At 42.1% G+C, this 19043-nt stretch overlaps 1 protein-coding gene across 2 annotated transcripts in view; it reads left to right on the forward strand.

Annotated features, from left to right (window-relative positions):
* Positions 1 to 19043, forward strand: part of JADE2 (jade family PHD finger 2) — a 149460-nt gene that overhangs the window by 20301 nt on the left and 110116 nt on the right. For both annotated transcript variants that reach the window (XM_082211560.1, XM_082211559.1), the window contains exon 3: positions 3081 to 3166. In XM_082211560.1, coding sequence (XP_082067686.1) covers positions 3081 to 3166 — 86 coding nt within the window. The remainder of the gene's footprint in view (positions 1 to 3080; positions 3167 to 19043) is intronic.

Below are 19043 nucleotides of genomic sequence, written 5' to 3' on the forward strand. Positions count from 1 at the left end.
TCCATGTTCAATAAAGTGTTCTGTTTCCAAGCATCATTTTGAGTACTGTATGGGAACTGTTCTGGCTCAGTTTTCCATCAGTAAATTGTGTAGTTTAGGCTCTTAGCACTTCAAGGGCAGAATGTTTGTTGGCATAAAAACAAACTGTAGGTGGTTAAACTGGGCATATTGTAGGAATTAGTTTGGGATGTGCAACATGAACACAATTTACTTTAGTGTGCAAATATTATGGACTCTTCTCCGTAACTTCCCATGCTATGTTACCTTTAAACAAGCTACAAGATGTGGCATTTAAAACCGTGTGACAATGTGCAGCTACTGTCACTTCCTGGAAAAGGAAAGTCATGGCTGTGTTTACAGTTACTCTGCAGGAGAGCATTTGTCAACAGTTAAAACATCACCTACTGCATAAATACCAAAGTCCAACTGAGATAAGGTGGTGCCGTTTAATACTGTGATTAACAATGTTTTAACCCCTCAAGAGCCCTAAAGCTCTCCTGAAAAGTTTTTTAGAGGTTTATTTTTTAGGGTTATTAAAAGCCTGGTGCTGAGAGGAAGGAGTGATAGTTCAGGGATAGAGCATGTGCCAGGCAGGCAGAAGGTTAAATGGCTGGCATCTCTTGTTAAAGGATGTCCAGTAGCAGCACTACCTGGGAATTGAGTGCAGCCTTACCCACTGGTGCTTTGCAGCTGTTGTTAGACTCCCAACTCCCACTCAGTCAGTATTGCAAATGGTCAGGGACGATGGGAGGTGTAGTCCAGAGCCTCTGGAGGCCACCAGGTTGGTAAAGGCTGATTTAAACAAGACACTGCTAACTGAGCGGACAATACTGGTCTAGATGTTCTAACTCAGTAAGAATCAGCTTCATGTGTTGTGCTTTGCCTCTTGAGTTAGCCATGTGAGGCTGGATGATTCCACTCTTGGGATCAGACACTTCACTTGCTGACCCAAACTTCTAGGTGGAGTTTAACATTTCTTCCACGTTTAACTTTTTAATACAGGTACACATCCAGGACTTGATACATTCAAATGCAAAATGAGCACAGCATATTATTACACATCTTTATATGCAAGTGTCTTTCTTAAAAGAATAACCAACCACCTCTTAGAATAGAGAGAGAGTCCAAAAGCTATATGCAAGTACAGGACTATGATCTGCAGTGTTCTTTAACTCATGTAAGAGTAACAACACAGTACAAAAATTGACTTGCGTTAGGTTTTGGGGTAGGTTCCCCCCCACAGATGTTTTCAGAATAGTATGCATGGGCAGGCCTCAGCATGGCCTATATAGAACTACTTCCATAGCCTTTTACCCCTTGAGGACAGTGTATGTGCATCACCACACATGCCGGCATGCTGGCAAAGAGTTCATTTACCCATTCAGATTTATAAGTGTCATACTCAAGGAGGAGTTGACATGTGGGAGGGAAAGTTTGCCCTCCTGACCCACAGAATAAAGCAAGTTTATTCTGAACCGAGAAAGCCAAAAGAGATAAATGGCAGCATAAGGTTCTATGTTATGATTTAATTGGAACAAGTCAAGCAACAAGGACCTTTTTAGCCTGTGGGGACTTTTACTGCAATGGCAACAGCAGCTTCCCCCCCTCTTTTCTTTTTCCTTTTTTTTTTTGCAGACTCTCTGCATGGAGAGCCTTTAAAAAAATTGTAAAGGTGTGATCTCTAGCACTTGAGAGAGGATCAGAACAGAGCTCCTGCATAAACTATTTAAAGCAACAGCTAAAAGAGCAAGTTTCTGTGGCCTTCCTCTAAATAGCAGAACCACATAACAATGGATGGTTTTATCAAATACCCTGGCTGGCATCTTAAATTGGATTAGAAGAGACTTAACACAATTAACAACAGTTTGTAATCCTTGAATGTCTGCAACCTGTAAAATCCACTCATTCTGTGACTGCTTGTGTGAGTACTCAGCACCTCATGTGAAGTACACTTCAATGACCAATAAAATTAAGGCTTGTTGATGACACTTGAGTTGCTACAAGGGCTCTTGCCGGGCTGCTTCATTGTAGACCTTACCATGTCTAAAAGCTGCCATTCTTGTCACTTGGTAAAGCATGTGAGTGGAGTTGCTCTAGCAAGAGACTCCTCCCAGGGCCATAGGAAGCTGCCTTAAACTGAGTTTATCTATATTGATCCATCTAACTCAGTATTGTCTACATTGACTGGCAGTGGCTCTCCAGGATTTCATGCAGGGCTGTCTCCCAGCCCTACCTGGAGACACCTGTGGGGCTTGAACCTGGGAAATGCTTGCAATGATGGAGCAATCTGCTTAGCTGTGTTGAATCCTTCACTTTGGGTCTGCATAGGTTGGCACACAGTGACTGAGATATATGATTAGCACAGGGGGGAAAGCAGGAAGGAATCACCCAACAAAGAGTTAGAGCTAATTAAAAACCTCAGCTTTGTTATGAGATTTCCACTAAGGTTTGTCCACTCTTATTAGGCTTAAAGCTACTAGCCCATAACTGAAGCAACACTTGATGCTTCACCTGGATTTGTATTTTCTTAAGACCCAGATGCTTGTCCAAATTAGAAACATTTGAAGTACAATAGCTACACAGGATATTCAAGAGCATCATTTAGGACAGTGGTTCTCAACCTGTGGGTCCCCAGATGTTTTACTACAACTCCCATCATTCTTGAGCTCTGACCTTGCTAGCTAGGGGTGATGGGAGTTGTAGTTCACCAACATCTGGGGACACACAGGTTGAGAAAGGCTGATTTAGGAGAAACCTATATTTCCAATCAAATAATGCATCTAGCAAAGAGATAATTCAAACAAGAGGCATCAGGAGCAAAACAAAGCTGCTGGCCTCACGTAGAACCAGTTTATATACCTCTGCTAAGTTTCACCCAGTCGCTTTCTCAGAAGTTCTGGTGCATGGAATTATTCTCCTCAGCAACACAGTTGGTGTTCAGATTGCAGTCCATAGGTCCTGAAGAATCTTCAACAAATGAACTGTAAATTTCTTGTTAGACACCAGTTAGATGGTGATTAGACTTTTCTTCATGGAACTCTTGCTGTTGTTATCTTAATGAATTTTGTTTTCGTTTGAAGGTCAGACAACATCAGCTTCAAGGTGCTCCAAAATTCCAAATACAAAATCCGGTTGGTCAAGACAGAAGGAGAAGAAACCCTCAGAGGTAGGTTGCATTTCATCTTTCTGTTCAGCCTCTGTGTTTGGCATTTGTTGTGTGTGTGTGTGTGTGTAGGTTTAAATACAAAAAGTAATGTTCTCAAACCTGAAGTTAAGGGCAGCCCTTGACACACCAGCAGGGATCAGAGACACTAGAAGGAAGCCTATATCTCTCTCCTTCGAAATACATAAACAATTCTAGTGAACTCCCATCTGAAGATGCAGAAAGCACATTAGGTGACTGTCCAGTACCATTTTAGTGCAGGGCCAGAACTCTGCTTCTCATAACACCTCTCCAGCTAACAGCTGTAGCTGGGGCTAGATCTGGTCCGATGAATTACAGCTATATGATAGTTCCCAGTTGAGCTTTGCTAGAGCTGTCTGTCTAGTTGCTGTCCTTGGTCCTGCAATACCTACTATCTGTTGGCTTTCATTGCACTTTTGATCCAGGTAAACCCCTAGTTCATCCCAAACTTGATTCCAAGACAAATGAAAGCCTCTGCAGACATTCATTCACTGTCATTTGTATTCTGGTTCCACTTTTTGTCTTGATGTGGTAAAACCTTAACTACATGTTTACTCCTTGATATGCTTACATATGTATATATTTTAATTTTGCACACTGTTGTGGAGCTGTTGGGTAAGCTGTGACCAAGCAGAAGGCATCCAGAGTTGTGGTATATGACCATCCACAGAAAGACTTGGGGACGGTCCAGTAAATGGCTTTCCATAGAGCTCACTAAAACCTAGGGCTAGCCTTGAGCATATCGTTTGTAGATGATGGAATGTTACCATCCATGCAGCACTCATGGATCAGTCTAATGTGTGAATGAGCCTGACACAGTGGGAAATGCTCCAACAGACTTCCATATGGCTTCCAGTTTCTTTAGCTATTTTAAGACAATAGCTAAATTTGACTGGATGATGAGTATTCTCAGTAGACCACAGTTTAGAGTTATCCTACATCTCCCAACAAAAAGCAGTTTGTGTGTGCATTTGGGTGGTGCCAGTTTTAACTACAGCTAAAGATGCAGTGCTGCACTAGTGGCGTTTGGGATGAAGACTCCACATAGTGCAGGAACGAATGTATTTTATTTGTTTATTCTAATGTTCATTGGCTGTGTTTCCACTGAAAACTTTGCTTAAGGCAATGCACAATAAAATTAAATGCGCAGAATAAAAGAAGCAAAACAGCAAACTACAACTCAGCAGAGTACGAAGATCAAATTCTATACTTCAGTTACATTTTTTAGTTTCGCTGCCTGGTACTTGTGGTGAAGAACAGCTCATTTGACAAGAAAGGTTAGTTATACATATTTCTCTAGGGCCCCAGGAAGTGTGTGACACACAGTACCCAACAGAAGAATCAGATTCCTCGGAGATGAGGTGAATCACTCATCACAAGCTGAAGGAGAAACAGCCTGGCCCTTTCAAATGACAACTCAGGGTTGGAAAACTGTTCTCTTTGGTTGCCTGAGGTGTCATTCTCCATTGCTCTAGCAAATACCATTCCTTTTCAAGATACCACGTTTCAGGAATTATGCCTTTGCACAGACTGAGAATACACATTACTGTAGACTGCAAACATGAATTTTGTTGCCATGTGGGAAGAACTGGCTGTTCATGGTGAACAGGAAAGAAGATATAACGGGTGCTTTTAACACATTTATTTATTGTGGCTACACCTGTATGTGTGGTTACTGAGATAGAAAGGAATCAAAAGCATATAGACAGGCTTGAATAAAATGGCCTTGTGGGATCTAAAAAACATTCCCTGTCATAGCGCTGGTGAATCTTCACTGTAGTGTAAGCATTATTAAAAATTTCTAAATTTTAGATTAATTTTTTTTTAAGTACTTAGAATTAGACAGCACTTTCAAGCACTCCACATACAGTGACTTGGATCCCAGGTTACTCCTCCATTCACACCAGAGAGATGGCAGTTTTTGACTGCACCCCCCCATCCCAAATCACCCCCAAAGGTTTCACAGTCCCCAGGAGCATATTTTCAGGGGACATCAGAGGAAAGCTGAGACATGAAAGCCCCATGATCGTGAACTCTGTTGTGATCCAAGCCATTACAATGAAACTCTTACAACAACTCTGCAAGGTGGGTGTGCATTATCAGCCCTGTGTTGTAGATGTGAGTATTGAGGCTGTGAAGCAACCAATGACTTGCCTACAGCTAGACATTAATGGCAGATGTAATACTCTGGGACCTGCTGATTCATAGCTCAGTCTTCTAGCCACTCTGCCAAATTGACTGTCCAAATGAGTTAAGATGCTGTCTCTGGCACACTAAAAAGCAGCCCTGGATTCTGGAAGGCGTGAGATCCAAGATGAACGACCCTAGGACTGTCCCTCTTGAGGCCGTGTTCTAGTTCCATCTTTGAGCTGAGATGCCCTTCTTGTTTCCTCTAGATAGAAGTATAGGCAGGAAAGATAAGGAATCAAAGGCATTAGTGCAACATAGTCATTAGCTAAATCAAGAGTGGTGCTTATTATGAAAGGCTGTGTGACAAGGGATTAGCTATATGCATTTGCAGTGCAACTGGAAAAACGAGCTTCTTTGCAGAGGAAAAAAACACACCAAGCCTTTTGTCAACACTGAGGTCATTATGCAGCATTATCAGGACACCCAGCAACAAGCCTGAGGCCCGTTCCAAACAGTCAAGGTAGCTGCCATGTATCTGTGGAGATGGTGAGACTATAGAGTCCTAACATAATATAGGCTTCTGCTTACATATGCGTTAGCAATGTGTTTTACAAACGTGTGCCATAATGGCTCTCCTTTGGCAAGACTCTCTCTCTCTCTCTCTCTCTCTATATATATATATTCCTTTTGACAGCCTGAAGATGTATTTGAGTGAAATCGTATAGTGAAATCGTAGTATGGATGGAATTGCAAGGCTTTTCACTGTTCACCTGTGTCTGTTCCTCTTATTCAGGGGCTGGCTAGTGACATATACCAAGGGAATATGTATGTAAAGAAGTACAACCAAAGGAATTGGGGAATACCCTTCTTTTGGCTGCCACAGCACAGGTTAGCTAGATACAGTGGTACCTCGCGTTACAGACGCTTCAGGTTACAGACTTCACCAACCCAGAAATAGTACCTTGGGTTAAGAACTTTGCTTCAGGATAAGAACAGAAATTGCGCGGTGGCGGGAGGCCCCATTAGCTAAAGTGGCACCTCAGGTTAAGAACAGTTTCAGGTTAAGAACAGACCTCCAGAACGAATTAAGTTCTTAACCCGAGTACTAAAAACAAAAGACTGTACGGTATGCAGTTAAGTGATCTTAAGTGTGACAACCTCTTTTGCCCTTTTCCAATCCTGCAAGACCTCTGTCATCACCTTCCCATTGTTCCCTGAGTTTCTGGTTCCTGGCCTCTGAACAGCATTTAGATCTGACCTTGCTGTGTTTGGGATCCATATTAGCTGGGAGCTGCCAGAAATTGTCCACTGAAACTATCAACTTAATGTAGCCATTCAAAGGGCAAATGGCATACTAAGAACCAATAGTAAAGAATATATAATGCCTCATTTACAATTATATTCTGCCTGCCTTTTGAATACTGAGCACCATTTTTGGTTGCTGTCGTATGGAAAGGATTTAGTAGACTTTGGAAAATAAAGCAGAATAAATTGACCAGGAACATGGACCAGGGGCCTTAGATAGCAAAGGGGAGAGATGGATGGTAGTACTATATCCGCATAGTACTGTTCTATAGCAAAAGTGAACGAGGAGATGCTTACTTAAACACACAGGTTTTAAAACAGATGGAAGGAGATACTTTTACACAACTCACTATTAACCCAAAGAACTAATTATATTGGGAAGGAGTGAAGGCTAACTTGCAACCAAAAAAGGTTTTTATATTTTCAAAGAAGTGCATCAGTGGTTTTGACCAAGATGGAATGTGGATTAAATTCTGCATAAGCCTTTTGTATACCTCTTCTGAAATTGCCAATACTTGCTGATTTCAGAAAAAGGGTTGAAAACATCAATCACTTTCTAATACATAGGATTCAGAACAATTATTCACCATGGGGCCAGTTCTCAAACACACACTAATGAGAACAACACAATCCTATAAAAGTCTACTCAGAAGTATGTCCTGTTGAGCTCTATGGGACCTGATCCCACATAAAGACATGTAGGATTGTAGCCCTCAGTGCCTAATCTAGGTTCCAGTCCCACATCCAAGCTTAAGTGAAAGCATTAAGATAAAAGCCAATTCATTCCCATGGCTCCAAGTCCCTATCTAGCTGCCCATGCTGGTCTTGGAACTCACATTCCCATTTCTTGCCAAAAAGGTCCTGAACTTTGAGCAAAACAAAGCATTGCAATTCAAATTAAGCATGTTTATGAAAAATGGCCTTATCTTCTAGTTAAAAGCAGTTTTATTCTTTGTTTTAGTTTTGAAGTCCAAAACAGAATCAAAAGCTTTCGATCTCAGCCAGAAGCAGATTTCACACAAACACAGAAAAGTTAACCAAAGAGGAAGGAACTCTGGTGTTTTCCAGGGATGCTTAAAGCAAGCTAGGTGTCTAGCAGCCCCAGATTTGCCAATCTGCAGCTGCTTTTAAAAGCATTGGCTGTTGGTGGAGGGTTTAAAGTGCCAGTTGAATTCTAGTGAGATTGGCTAGAGCTTTTGAAAGTGAATAAAACAGCCTTGAAACGGATATAGAAAAATTAATAGGAAAGCAAGTGAAGAGGCTGATGGGAAGAGAGAAAAGTGAAGTGGTTAGATGTGAAGCAGAAGTGGTTTTGTGCCAAGCCAGTGCAAAGCAGCACCTTATGGGAGATGGAGAATTTCAACAGTTGCAAAAGGGTCTGACAAAACTGCTGACCATTATCTTCAGGTTTCTCTTGTTTGTACGCGTCACTGGGGTAATAAAGTTGAGTCTTCAATGCAGCAAGAAAATGGCTTCTAAAATTATCTTCCTCTAGATTAGGGTCCAGTGGAAGTCTGTTTATGGTGGTGAAATCCCGCTTGTTACAGCACTTTGCAGAGCATATAGGCACTTCTCGTGGTAGGCATGTACTTACTGTGGACTGCTAGCCACAAATATGCTTAAACTGCTTAATTGATTTGACTTCCCTGTATTTAAAGCAATTTTATTGCTGGTAGAGTTCCTACTTGTTTGGTCCTGTTGGTCAGCTGACTGTCAGTTGGAAACCAGACAGCGGTGGTGTTGGTGGTGGGGGAATCTTCAGAGCCCTATTGGAAGATGCTGGGGATTGAATCAGGAAACTTCTTCCTACAGAGCAGATGCTCTGCTACTGAGCTACAGTGCTTCATGTGTAACATCAATTCATGGATTCCATTTGTGTACCCATCTTTCTTTCCACCACATGCATCCATAAGGGAATGCCTTGCAGAATGGTAGTTTCTCCCAAAGTATAAATGCAAGTAGCCTGAAAATGATCTGCCTCTACTCAAAGTTTGAGGACTGTAAATTGTAGTCCTGTAGGGCCAGTGAGTAGAGGCTGATCATTTTCAGGGACGCGGGTGGCACTGTGGTCTAAACCACTGAGCCTAGGGCTTGCTGATCAGAAGGTCAGTGGTTCGAATCCCCGCAATGGGGTGAGCTCCTGTTGCGCGGTCCCAGCTCCTGCCAACCTAACAGTTTGAAAGCACGTCAAAGTGCAAGTAGATAAATAGGTACCGCTTCGGCGAGAAGGTAAACAGCGTTTCTGTGCAATGCTCTGGTTTCACCAGAAGCGGCTTAGTCATGCTGGCCACATGACCCAGAAAAACTGTCTGCGGACAAACGTCTGCTCCCTCGGCCAGTAAAGTGAGATGAGCACCACAGCCCCAGAGTCGTCCGTGACTGGACTTAACTGTCAGGGGTCCTTTACCTTTACCTTTTTAGGGCCAGTGAACACACTTGGTTGCAGCTTGATCCTGAGATGTGCTCACTACTAAGTACAGGCTATGCCCGATTTGTGCGTGGTCGTGTTCTGGGTTATTGTGCATGACAGTGGAGCATGCATAAGCCCGCTCTGCCCCATTAAGCCCCATTCCACTCCCTTTCCTGGTTACCTCTGGGTTGCCGTGATGCGTGCGTGCACAGTTGTGCACATTCTAAATGTGTGTGAATTGGTCCTTGCCTGTAAACTATTTGATTTAGTATGGAATATACTGACCACAACACCCATGGAACAAAAAAACCCATAGAGTGTGATTCACTTAAAGATCCTGCATAAGGGATTCCACTTGTGCCATGGAGTCCCCCCCCACCCACAGTCCCCTTCTGAATTTGGCTCTGGGGAACACTGGGAGAACCCCCAGAACAGCATGCAGAGGGAGGAGCAATTTTTCTGTCTGGCCAGCTGAAAATTTTGTGCAGACAGACTGATCGCCTCAGCTTGACATTGAATTCCACCCATAACATTATGTTTATACTGAAGGAGTGTTATACTGGCCTTCAGGGCAGATTAATCAGAACAGATGTTTCAGATTGGAGTGTTATGCTTTGGTCAGTTACTTTGGAGTAATCTCAGTGGCTTCAGTATACGTACTCTATGCTAAAGATTCTGCAAATCATAGCCTTAGGCTCATTTTAATACTCATGCAATAGCATGAACGGAGCATAAACAATTGTTCCAACACATTAATGAGCCTTCTCAGTGTGAGAACTACACAGCCTGCATCAGTGTCAGATTGTTCCTTTATGGGCAAAGTCTACAGCTGATAAAGTATTCAAATTAAGCAAATTTATGCAAAACTGTCTGATCTGCTAATTAAAAGCGGTTCTAAGCAAGACTTCCTTCAGTTTACTTAAGATGTCTAAAATGAAAATGATCACTTCTCCTAAACATAGTTGCTTGGAAAGTAAATCTCACTGTTTCAGTAGAACTTTCAAGTAAGTGTGTTTTGGATCAGGGCTTAGAGTCTCATTTCAGAATATGGCAGTGCCATGGATTGGCTAGAAATAATGATACTTTGAGAAGTGGCTGATTGGTTCTGCATTGATTGATTATACAGTTTCTTTTAGATTCTGCCAGCCTTCAAACCATTCATGAAGTTAGTGCCCAGTTGACTTACTCTTGCTTGGTAATTCCAGAGCACCGTCCATTAGGGGCTAACCTCATTGGATTTTAATATTCTAGATTGCATTTTCTATGTCTCTTAAAAATAATATAACATCTAGTTGAACTTTTTTTTTTAAAGAGCACTTCATATTTGGGCAGGTATAGCCATAGGACGGCTTCCAACTCTATGACTCTATAAGTTGCTTATGAAAAGCTAGACGGCAGCCTTTATGATATTTGTTTATGATTATTCTTGTGATCTTAGGTTCACACAAACAAAGTATTTCCTTGGCCTTGAACCGAAACCTGTGATTGGTTGTTTGAGCTCTGAGAAGTAAAGAGTCATGCTGGTTGGGTTATCTTTTGTTATGGCTGTGGCTAATATATGGGGCTATTGCTTCCTATTGATTCAAGGCTTTTAATTCTTCAGAAGTGTTTAAAAAGAATACCAACCCACTTTCCTAAGTAGGCAATAAATAAGAACCTTTGCAAATAGCATGTTGAAACACACTTGTGGTGATTTGATTCAGCCTCTGCCAGTCTCGGGAGCTCAGAGGAGTGGAAATGACATATATTTCCATTGAGCTGATTTTTAATGACATTATTTATCATGTTAAAGCAGTAGCCGATGCAGAACCAATAACTCAGAAGGACAGATTGCCAGTCCAGCACCTGCAGCACTTCCTAATGCAGGGTTTCTTACTGGCTTTGGAAGTTATAGATGTTTGCTGTAGGTTCTTTGGGAGCGGGAACTTTTCTCTGGGTGAATGAATTCTCCATTCACAAACTGTGTGAGGCAAGAAGAGTACCGAATGGATGACACAGAGCTGATGAATGGCACCACAGGGGCGCCAAGTATGGGGTGCTCTGGGTGCCTGAGCACCCACCAAAATTTTGTTGTGGGTGCTCTGCACCCACACCACAGGGCCCCCACACAACTTCTGAGATTGTGCAAGGCCTTGGACAGCATCTCTGAGGCCTCAGAGATGCTTTCTAAGGCCTTCTGAGGTTTCAGAACCTGACTTCCGGGGGTACTGGAAGTCAGGTTCCAAGGCTGGGGGGGCGGGTGTGATGTCATACACTGGGCACGCATAACCTGGGGCCCAAGTTGGCTCCCCTGGTACACCATAGGCTTTATTAGAGCAACCAGTTGGCAATTAACCCATCAGTCAGTACAATGGCCCTAATCCAGTTAAAGTTGGTGGTGCCAAAGTCCCATTGAAACCAGTGGATAAAACACATGGACTAACTTAAGTCCAGTTCCTTTCAGTAGAACTTAAGGTCAAAGGGTTATATCCAATGGAATCCCCTCGAAGACAAAAGGCTTATTGATCCAGTGGCAGCAAAACACAGAAGGGAAGTGGTTTAAGCTGATTCCTCCTCTCGCTGACAGTTCCGCCTGCCTTTGGGAGTGGTAGTGCAAGGAAGCTGTGGGACTGAGGGTGAATTGGCAAAATAGACACTCCCTTCTCATTGCACTAATGGGAACTTCCACTGCATCAAACAGTTTTCAGCTGCTATCTTGGTAGCTGTCACCAACTGAGTTTACTATTAGCAGAATCTGCACATTGGAACTCCCTGATTATTGACACCAGGAGAAAATATACATAAATAAGAAAATCAGGGGAAACATAAATAAAATACAGCATCTTCACAGACTGGGAAAGAAAGGTAATACAATACAGTGTTGTGCGAACAATTAGTCTATCAAACTTAAATTTATATGTGCGTTCACAGGCTTGTCAGATAAATAAAAAAGATAATAGCATTGCTTCCTATACTCTCTTTTCTCAGTTTTTTTCAAACCAAAACTGTTTTCTGTTAAGACTAATACCTCAGACCAGAACATGTTCACACTAGCCAGACCTTAGTTTCTGGCCACGTGTCTCCTAGTTTAGAAATGAAATGAAATCATACTGCTCAGCAAGGATTTTTTCCTTTGTACTTCTTTGTCCCCTTGGATACTTTATTTATAGGAAATTTCTCCCAGGAGAGCAATTTGCCACACAGGTAACTCTCAACTTACACACATATAACTTGTGCGCATTCAGCTTGATGTGCTTGACAATTAGGGGGAGGGGGAAGGAAAGGGGGTGGGTGTCCATGGAAAAAGACTTTGGCAATTCCACCTGCCATTGAACCCAGTGTGTATTGGCTTTACACGCTGTCCCCATGTAAGTTGAGAGTCGCCTATTCTATTCTAAGCTGATCAAGGGTCTTTCAGAATTTTACTGCATATGACCATGCCAGTGCTAACAAATACAAAATGATCCCTTTGTTTAAGTCTGCCGCCTCCTTTGTGTATAAAAATCAGCAGAGCTAAATAAAGAGGAATGACGGTCTATTTAATTAGAACGCTCTCATTTGTGCTGACAAAAAGGTGGTTTAGACCCCTGCCCATTCCATTGTTCCTCCTCTAGTGGTGGTCCAATTAAGTTCTCACCAGAGTCTCTGACTCGTGAGTGGAACCAAAAGAGGCATCAAATCAATATTTCACATGATAAAGAGACCAAGCCCTTTACAGGCACGTTTGCATCTTTATTTATTTGGCTAAATTGGATTAATTACATAGTGGCGCTCCCCTTTTTTGTCTATGAACCTAACAGAAAAGACCTCAGTTGGCAACCCAAGAGCCAAGTGTGTCTTAATATTGGTTGTAGATAATGTTTTGCATAGAAGTCCAATAGAGTGCATAACTGATGAGACTGTATAACTGATGAGGCTATATATTAAATGATCTGCTATTATATTTGAACAAGAAATGCCACTGCAGTAGGATAACGGGGGCCATTCCCGATGCCAAGTGTCTCACCCATTTGGTCCATATTTTAAATGTTGTCGATGTATAAGCATTTTCGAAGAACTGTAAAGAACCAAAATTTTGTTTCCAGAATGGGAGAGTGCTGTGCTGTGTGTCCTCTAACTACATCCCTCATCCGTACCCGTTGTTCATTCTCATTCTCTATTATCAAAGGAACCATATGGTTTAGTTGACATGTTTCCAGTTCATAAGTTTATTTTTCTAGCCAAAAGCTATGACAAACTTTTATTAGGCAATAGTATTAATAAAATAATACAGAACATTCATCCACAATATAAAAATCAATAGTATAACTAAGGCTTTGTGCATCTCTGACAGATAAAATTCTGTTATTTTGCCTTTTAAAAATCTAGCTTGCCAACACCCATGATGTAAGAGAGCAGTTTCCAGAGACACCAGCAAACTGAAATCCAGCTTGATTTCAGATTAAACCTCCGAATCACCACAACAATTTATAGTGATTTTCCTGATGCTTTTGCAGCCAGTGCATAGATGGCCACTCTCTATGTTACGAAGCTTTTATTTTCCTTTAGAAGAAACCAGATCCTTTCTGCTGGGGTCTGCCTGCTTGCTTGTGTGAAGATGGGTTTCAGAAAGTGATCTCTTGGATCTCTATATGAGGGGCAGTCTAACAGATAATGAGTGATGTATTTTACCTGAGGTTGACCACAAATACAAAGTCTGTCTGAGTATGTTATAGCGGCCATCCAATACTGCAGGGGGTGTCGCTTGGAAATGCAGCTCAGTAAAGGCATTTCTTAAGGAAACTGGCGAGAGTTCGGTCAGATAATGAGCTCTGAAATGCTCTGTTCTCAAGAGTGGATACCAAGGGGGGAAATCGGTGTTTTTAATTAATTGTAGGTTCCTTCTGGATTCTATCTAGAAGAGCCAGTCCTTTAGTTGACACTTATTCAAGGTCAAAATAGAGCTCATTTCTGAAAAATAATAATACAAACATCTTGACAAGCTGCTTTCCAGAGTTGGTTATCGCCCGATTCTATATAGCACAGTACAGGAAAATGCTCAATAGGCACAGTAGCAATTTTAAAAATGTTCTTCAGCTGAGTACAGTCCACTTTTGCCTTAATTGTTGGACTGGACTGGCTTCAGATGCTATTACCTTCCATCTTCCATACTCTGCTTTCTTCTCCAGAAATTTGTTACATAGAGAAGGCCTGCCTGAGCAACTAATTTCTGCTTGGGGGTGTCCTGATTGTCTTTTGCCCAGTGGCTACGGAAAGGCCAAATAAACTAGAGCCATAAAGCTGATTAACCTATCATATTCCTGACCAGTTTATCATTCTATTAAATTAGAGGTGTATCCCTTTAAACATTTCTCATTGTTTGGAGAAGCAATTAACATCTTCCAAGCAGATCAGTTGAACTGGTGTTGCTAAGCAGCAGAACTTTAAAGATAATTTGTCAATTTCTGCAGAAGGAAGAAAATAATAAACAGTCCTATTGAGAGAAAATTGCTCATTTTCCAGTATGCAACTTTCCCTCCACCACCAGGTCTTCAGTTCACCATTGCTCAATTTATTCTTTATTTAGCTTCTATAAATAATTCGGAATTGAGTGGAATGATTGAGTCTTTTCCCAAACGCTAATCCTAGATAATTTGAAACAAAAGGGGGGAAATGTTCAGATTACAGTCTGAGTATATTAGCTGTTGGTAGCTTTCCAGGCCACTTCTGTGGTTTCTTTTAGGCCTTTTCTGCAGCATTCCATCACTTCTAAAGGGCCCTAGTTTGAACATTCATAATTTTGTGCATTTCCAGCTTCACATCAGAAGAAGTATCATCATCACTAGAGTGCTGGCACACTTTCTTGTCTTTGAATGTGGGAAGCTTATCTCTTCAGAGGGGCACTAAACAAGTGAGGTACCAATATTACAAATCAAGGCTGTGCATGCCTTTCCATTTTCAAGGAAGTAGATGAAGTCATTTGGTATAATATTAGAACTAATCTGCTGTCTCGGTCCTGATATGAAAAGCCAGAAGAGACAACTTGGGAGTAGGGGATGCTGGGAAAGGGTAAGTTAGTGAAGGAAAAAGCAGAAGCTTGCAACCTGTGTAGATGTTCAGGTAAGATATTTGCCCCAAACATCCATTCTAGATTCTACAAGCTCTCTTGAGCTTTGATACCCTGTGACTGTTGCGTGTTTTCCATTCAGTCCTGGCTCACCAGGTAGCCAAAGCCTCACACACAGCTCAGTATATGTAAGCTTCTCAGCAAAGATGATGCTGCCGGAGGCTGCAGCAGGTGAGAACATGTGTTCAGATGCAGAGAAGCCATGACCCCCATTAACGCCATCCTGGTGACATAGAATGAACTAAATAAGTGGAGCCAGGTAGCTGCTGGAAATCAGTCAAACAAACAAACAAACAAAAATTCAAACCAACCAACCACCACCACATTTCATTTTTATGGTAAGGAGCTTGCTTGCAAAACAAGATTCCTTTCTCATCCAGGCGCATGTCAAGGAGAAGGTGTGTCCACCTGCTGTTGCAAAAGAACCCCAAAGTGATTGATTTTTAATGCTTGATCTTTAATGCTTGATCTTCACTGCCTGTGTGCCTGCGGCATGGAAGTTGGGGGTGGGGAGGGAGAGTGTGAGTGAGTGAAGAGGGAGGGGGGACTGCAATGAAAGCAGCAAACTGTCAGGTAGCTGACTGTCAATTAAGCGAACTGCTCTTCATTCATGACCTTCCGTTAGCCCACCCTCTGCCGAAAAGGCCTCCAGATGGTGGGGAGGGCAAGGAGGAAAAGCACTTTACTGCAACAATAACAGATTACGGAGGCACGCTTAACTCTGCTGACATTTGGTCTGTGAATGAGATCTCCCGCTTTGTAGGGGTTCATTGGGTGGGAGTTCAGACGCTGCTTGGATGGGACAATATAAGCAGATAGACAGCCAGATTAGATGGAGTTAGCTTTTATCTCCTGATCCCCTATTAAAACTATTTGGGTGATTCACGCCATTGAAGATTCCCATCTGTGGCTTGCTTTCTTTCTTTCTTTCTTTCTTTCTTTCTTTCTTTCTTTCTTTCTTTCTTTTGCATGGACTCTGCAAACAGTATCAGCCCCCAAGCGCTAATGCATTATATAGTGCCCAACAGCTTGCCATTTAGTTCTGTTGAGAAATTTTCATTTTTGTAGTGCAAACCTCTGCAGTCACGCCTGCAAGTGAAAACATAGTACTGGTTGTATGGATTTCTGGCTTCCATTTCCAATTTCCTTCTACCACATCTTAGAACAAGACAGTGTTTCTCTCTTGTAACAATTTCCAGAGGGGTTAGCTGTGTTAGTTTCTTGCAGCAAAAACCGAAATGAGGGGGGAAAAACAATTTCCCTCTGACCTTGCTGTTTACAATTCCTAACCACCAGCAGCCTCCAACCAAGCGTACAGATAGATAGATACCTGTAACTCAGGACAACACTTCATGCATCTGATAATGTGGACTGTATTCCATAAAAAATATTTGTCTTTAAGGTACCACAGGTTTCTTTGTTGTTTTCTCTCTTGTGCTCCAGTACTTCCATTTCACCAGAAAATATTGATAAAAAGGTCCCAGCCGTTGCATACCCAGATTTACTAATATCTCTGTTTATAGACACCTATAACTTAGCCTGACATGAAGCCCTAAACTATCCACATGAGAATACACTGTTTTATGTTGAGTTTAATACACTGGGTGCAAATTCTCTGTTTTATCAATGGTAGGTAGAAATGGGTTAGGGTTGGTTAGGCAAGTGAAGAGTTGAAGCTATCTGGGATGCTGGTGTTAAGGGCTTGGCACAGCTAGGAACTCAAAAGCTTTGCATCAGCAGGACTATCTGGGATGGTTTCAGGACCATGGCTAGAGTGCCTATAATATTCTCTGACAGGCAGGTAACACCGACCATGTTTGCACAATCAGATCTTTGTTTAATAAACCAAAATGCTCACGAGCCCGTGGTTTAGTGTGAAGTTTGAAAGTGTCCCATGTAACATGAGAGCAGAGAGCAAGAGCATACTTGCACAGGATGCAGAGCTCAAGGGAACAACGCATTTAAGCAAAGCAAAAGCCATTCTAGATTCCTGCAGGCAATCCCTTGCTTGGACGCAGGGGGAGGCAGAGCTGAAGTATCACTACAACTTAAACCATAGGATACTTGAAATGTCATTCCTTCCTATTGTTTAAGTTGTAGCATGTGATTCTCAGTTAGCATGATTTAAAAATGGGAATAAACAGATTCATAGGTGATAAGTATGTCAGTTCCTCTTAGGCATAATAGCTATAAATGGAACCTCCATGGCCAGAGGCATCCATCTATTGATTATTGGATGCTGGGAACTTTCATCCGGGGGGTGGTGAGTGGGCTTTGCTTCCAAGTCTTCCTCGGGGTATCTGATTGGCTGCTGTTGCAGACAAAAAGGTAGACCAGACCTCGTCACATTGCTTTGCTCAAGCATTGCTGCTTGCTGCTTGTTTTCTGTACCAGTTTTGCACTGATGGGGAGCTTCCAATGTTAACTTTTTAAACTGACGCTGTTGGCTAAACCTGCTGCGATAAATCCCTGCCCTGTTCCACAGTTGTTTTTGCCTGTGTCACGTACTGAAGAAGCTGCTCTTGCCAAGGTTTCAAAATGCCTATTTTCTGGACAAAGCTAAGAGCTTCTCCTGTGTCTTCTTTCTTCTTGGTCTCTCTGCTACTTCCGGACGCTATCAGTCACTTCACCCTCTGATTCTTCTCTTCTTCAGGCTGTCCTCTTCCAAAACCCTTCCTGTCTCTCCAGCTGCCTTTTATTTGGTCAATTCTGTTTGGTTCTTTCATTCCCCATGGGAGCTCTAGAGAACTTAGCCTTTATTTCCCTCCTCTTCTGACTCTGTATGTTTGTCTTCAGATGTTTTCTTTTTCTCCCTTTATGTTGAGGAGTCTCCAGTCTGCATTTCCACCCCTGCCTCTCTCCGTTGTCACTATGGCTGGAATCCAGACATGTCCAAAATGGACCGAGAGGGACAGCTCTTTGCCTCCTGTTTTCAATGTGCAAGTTCCCACTGCAGAAGAGGCAAGCCACTTTTTAACATTGAATAGCACCTTGTTTCTTGGACAGTGGGAATTTCTGGTGCTTTTGCCCTGAAGTCAACTCTTCCATTGTGAACCACCCTGGGATGTTCAGATGAAGGATGGTATACAAATTTAATAAATAACAACCACCCCCACCTTTCTTCATGTCATGCTGCCCATTGAAATTCAACATAGCAAAGACAACATTCCCAGTCTTTTTAGCAAATCTGTTTCCTCTCCTTGGGGTTTTTTTTTTTTGGGGGGGGGGGGGCGGCGCGCGTTGGTTATTGTCAGAGATACTTTGTAGTCTCCTTCAAGCAGCCAGCCCTGGTCCTCTCACCACCCTTCACTTTCAATATCGATGCTGTTTTTCGTTTCTTTGTTTTAGGTCTTTAAAATCCTGAAGCATTTAAAGGAGGCTTTTCAGAGATGGAGAGAAAAAGAGCAAGGTTTAAAATGGCATAAAATGCTGTCATCAAACCACATCCAATATATGGGCAGGCAGATTGTCATGGTCACCAATCCTAATAGATATGCAGCGCTTAGCAGACCAGGCATCTGGTGGAGGCTTTGCTTTATCTTGTTTGCTCTGTCCCTTTAGGAGATAGTCACTTGGCAATACTCAGTAACTTAAAACCACCTCTAGCCTGATATAGCGACAGAGAACAGCAAACACATGGAATGTATTTCGAAAAGGGCAACAGTGTTCATTATGTTTTAGAAAAAAGTCCTAGATTACCATTGGGCTTCCTTTCCTTTTTTATTAGCTGTCTTATTGCCTGATAACTAGATATGCAAAACTGCAAGGATTCTGACATCTTTTGCAAATCCTGCCTTGTGTTTAATTAGCATTTATCTTAATCTCATTTTAATTTTTTTTTTCACACCCAGCAGCGCAATCAAATGCTACTGCGGCATTTTTTAACAATTATGTTATGTTGGCAGATAGAGACTTCAAGGAAGCTGACC

The sequence above is a fragment of the Podarcis vaucheri genome, assembly GCF_965113315.1.
Source record: "Podarcis vaucheri genome assembly, chromosome: 2".
NCBI lineage: Eukaryota > Metazoa > Chordata > Lepidosauria > Squamata > Lacertidae > Podarcis > Podarcis vaucheri.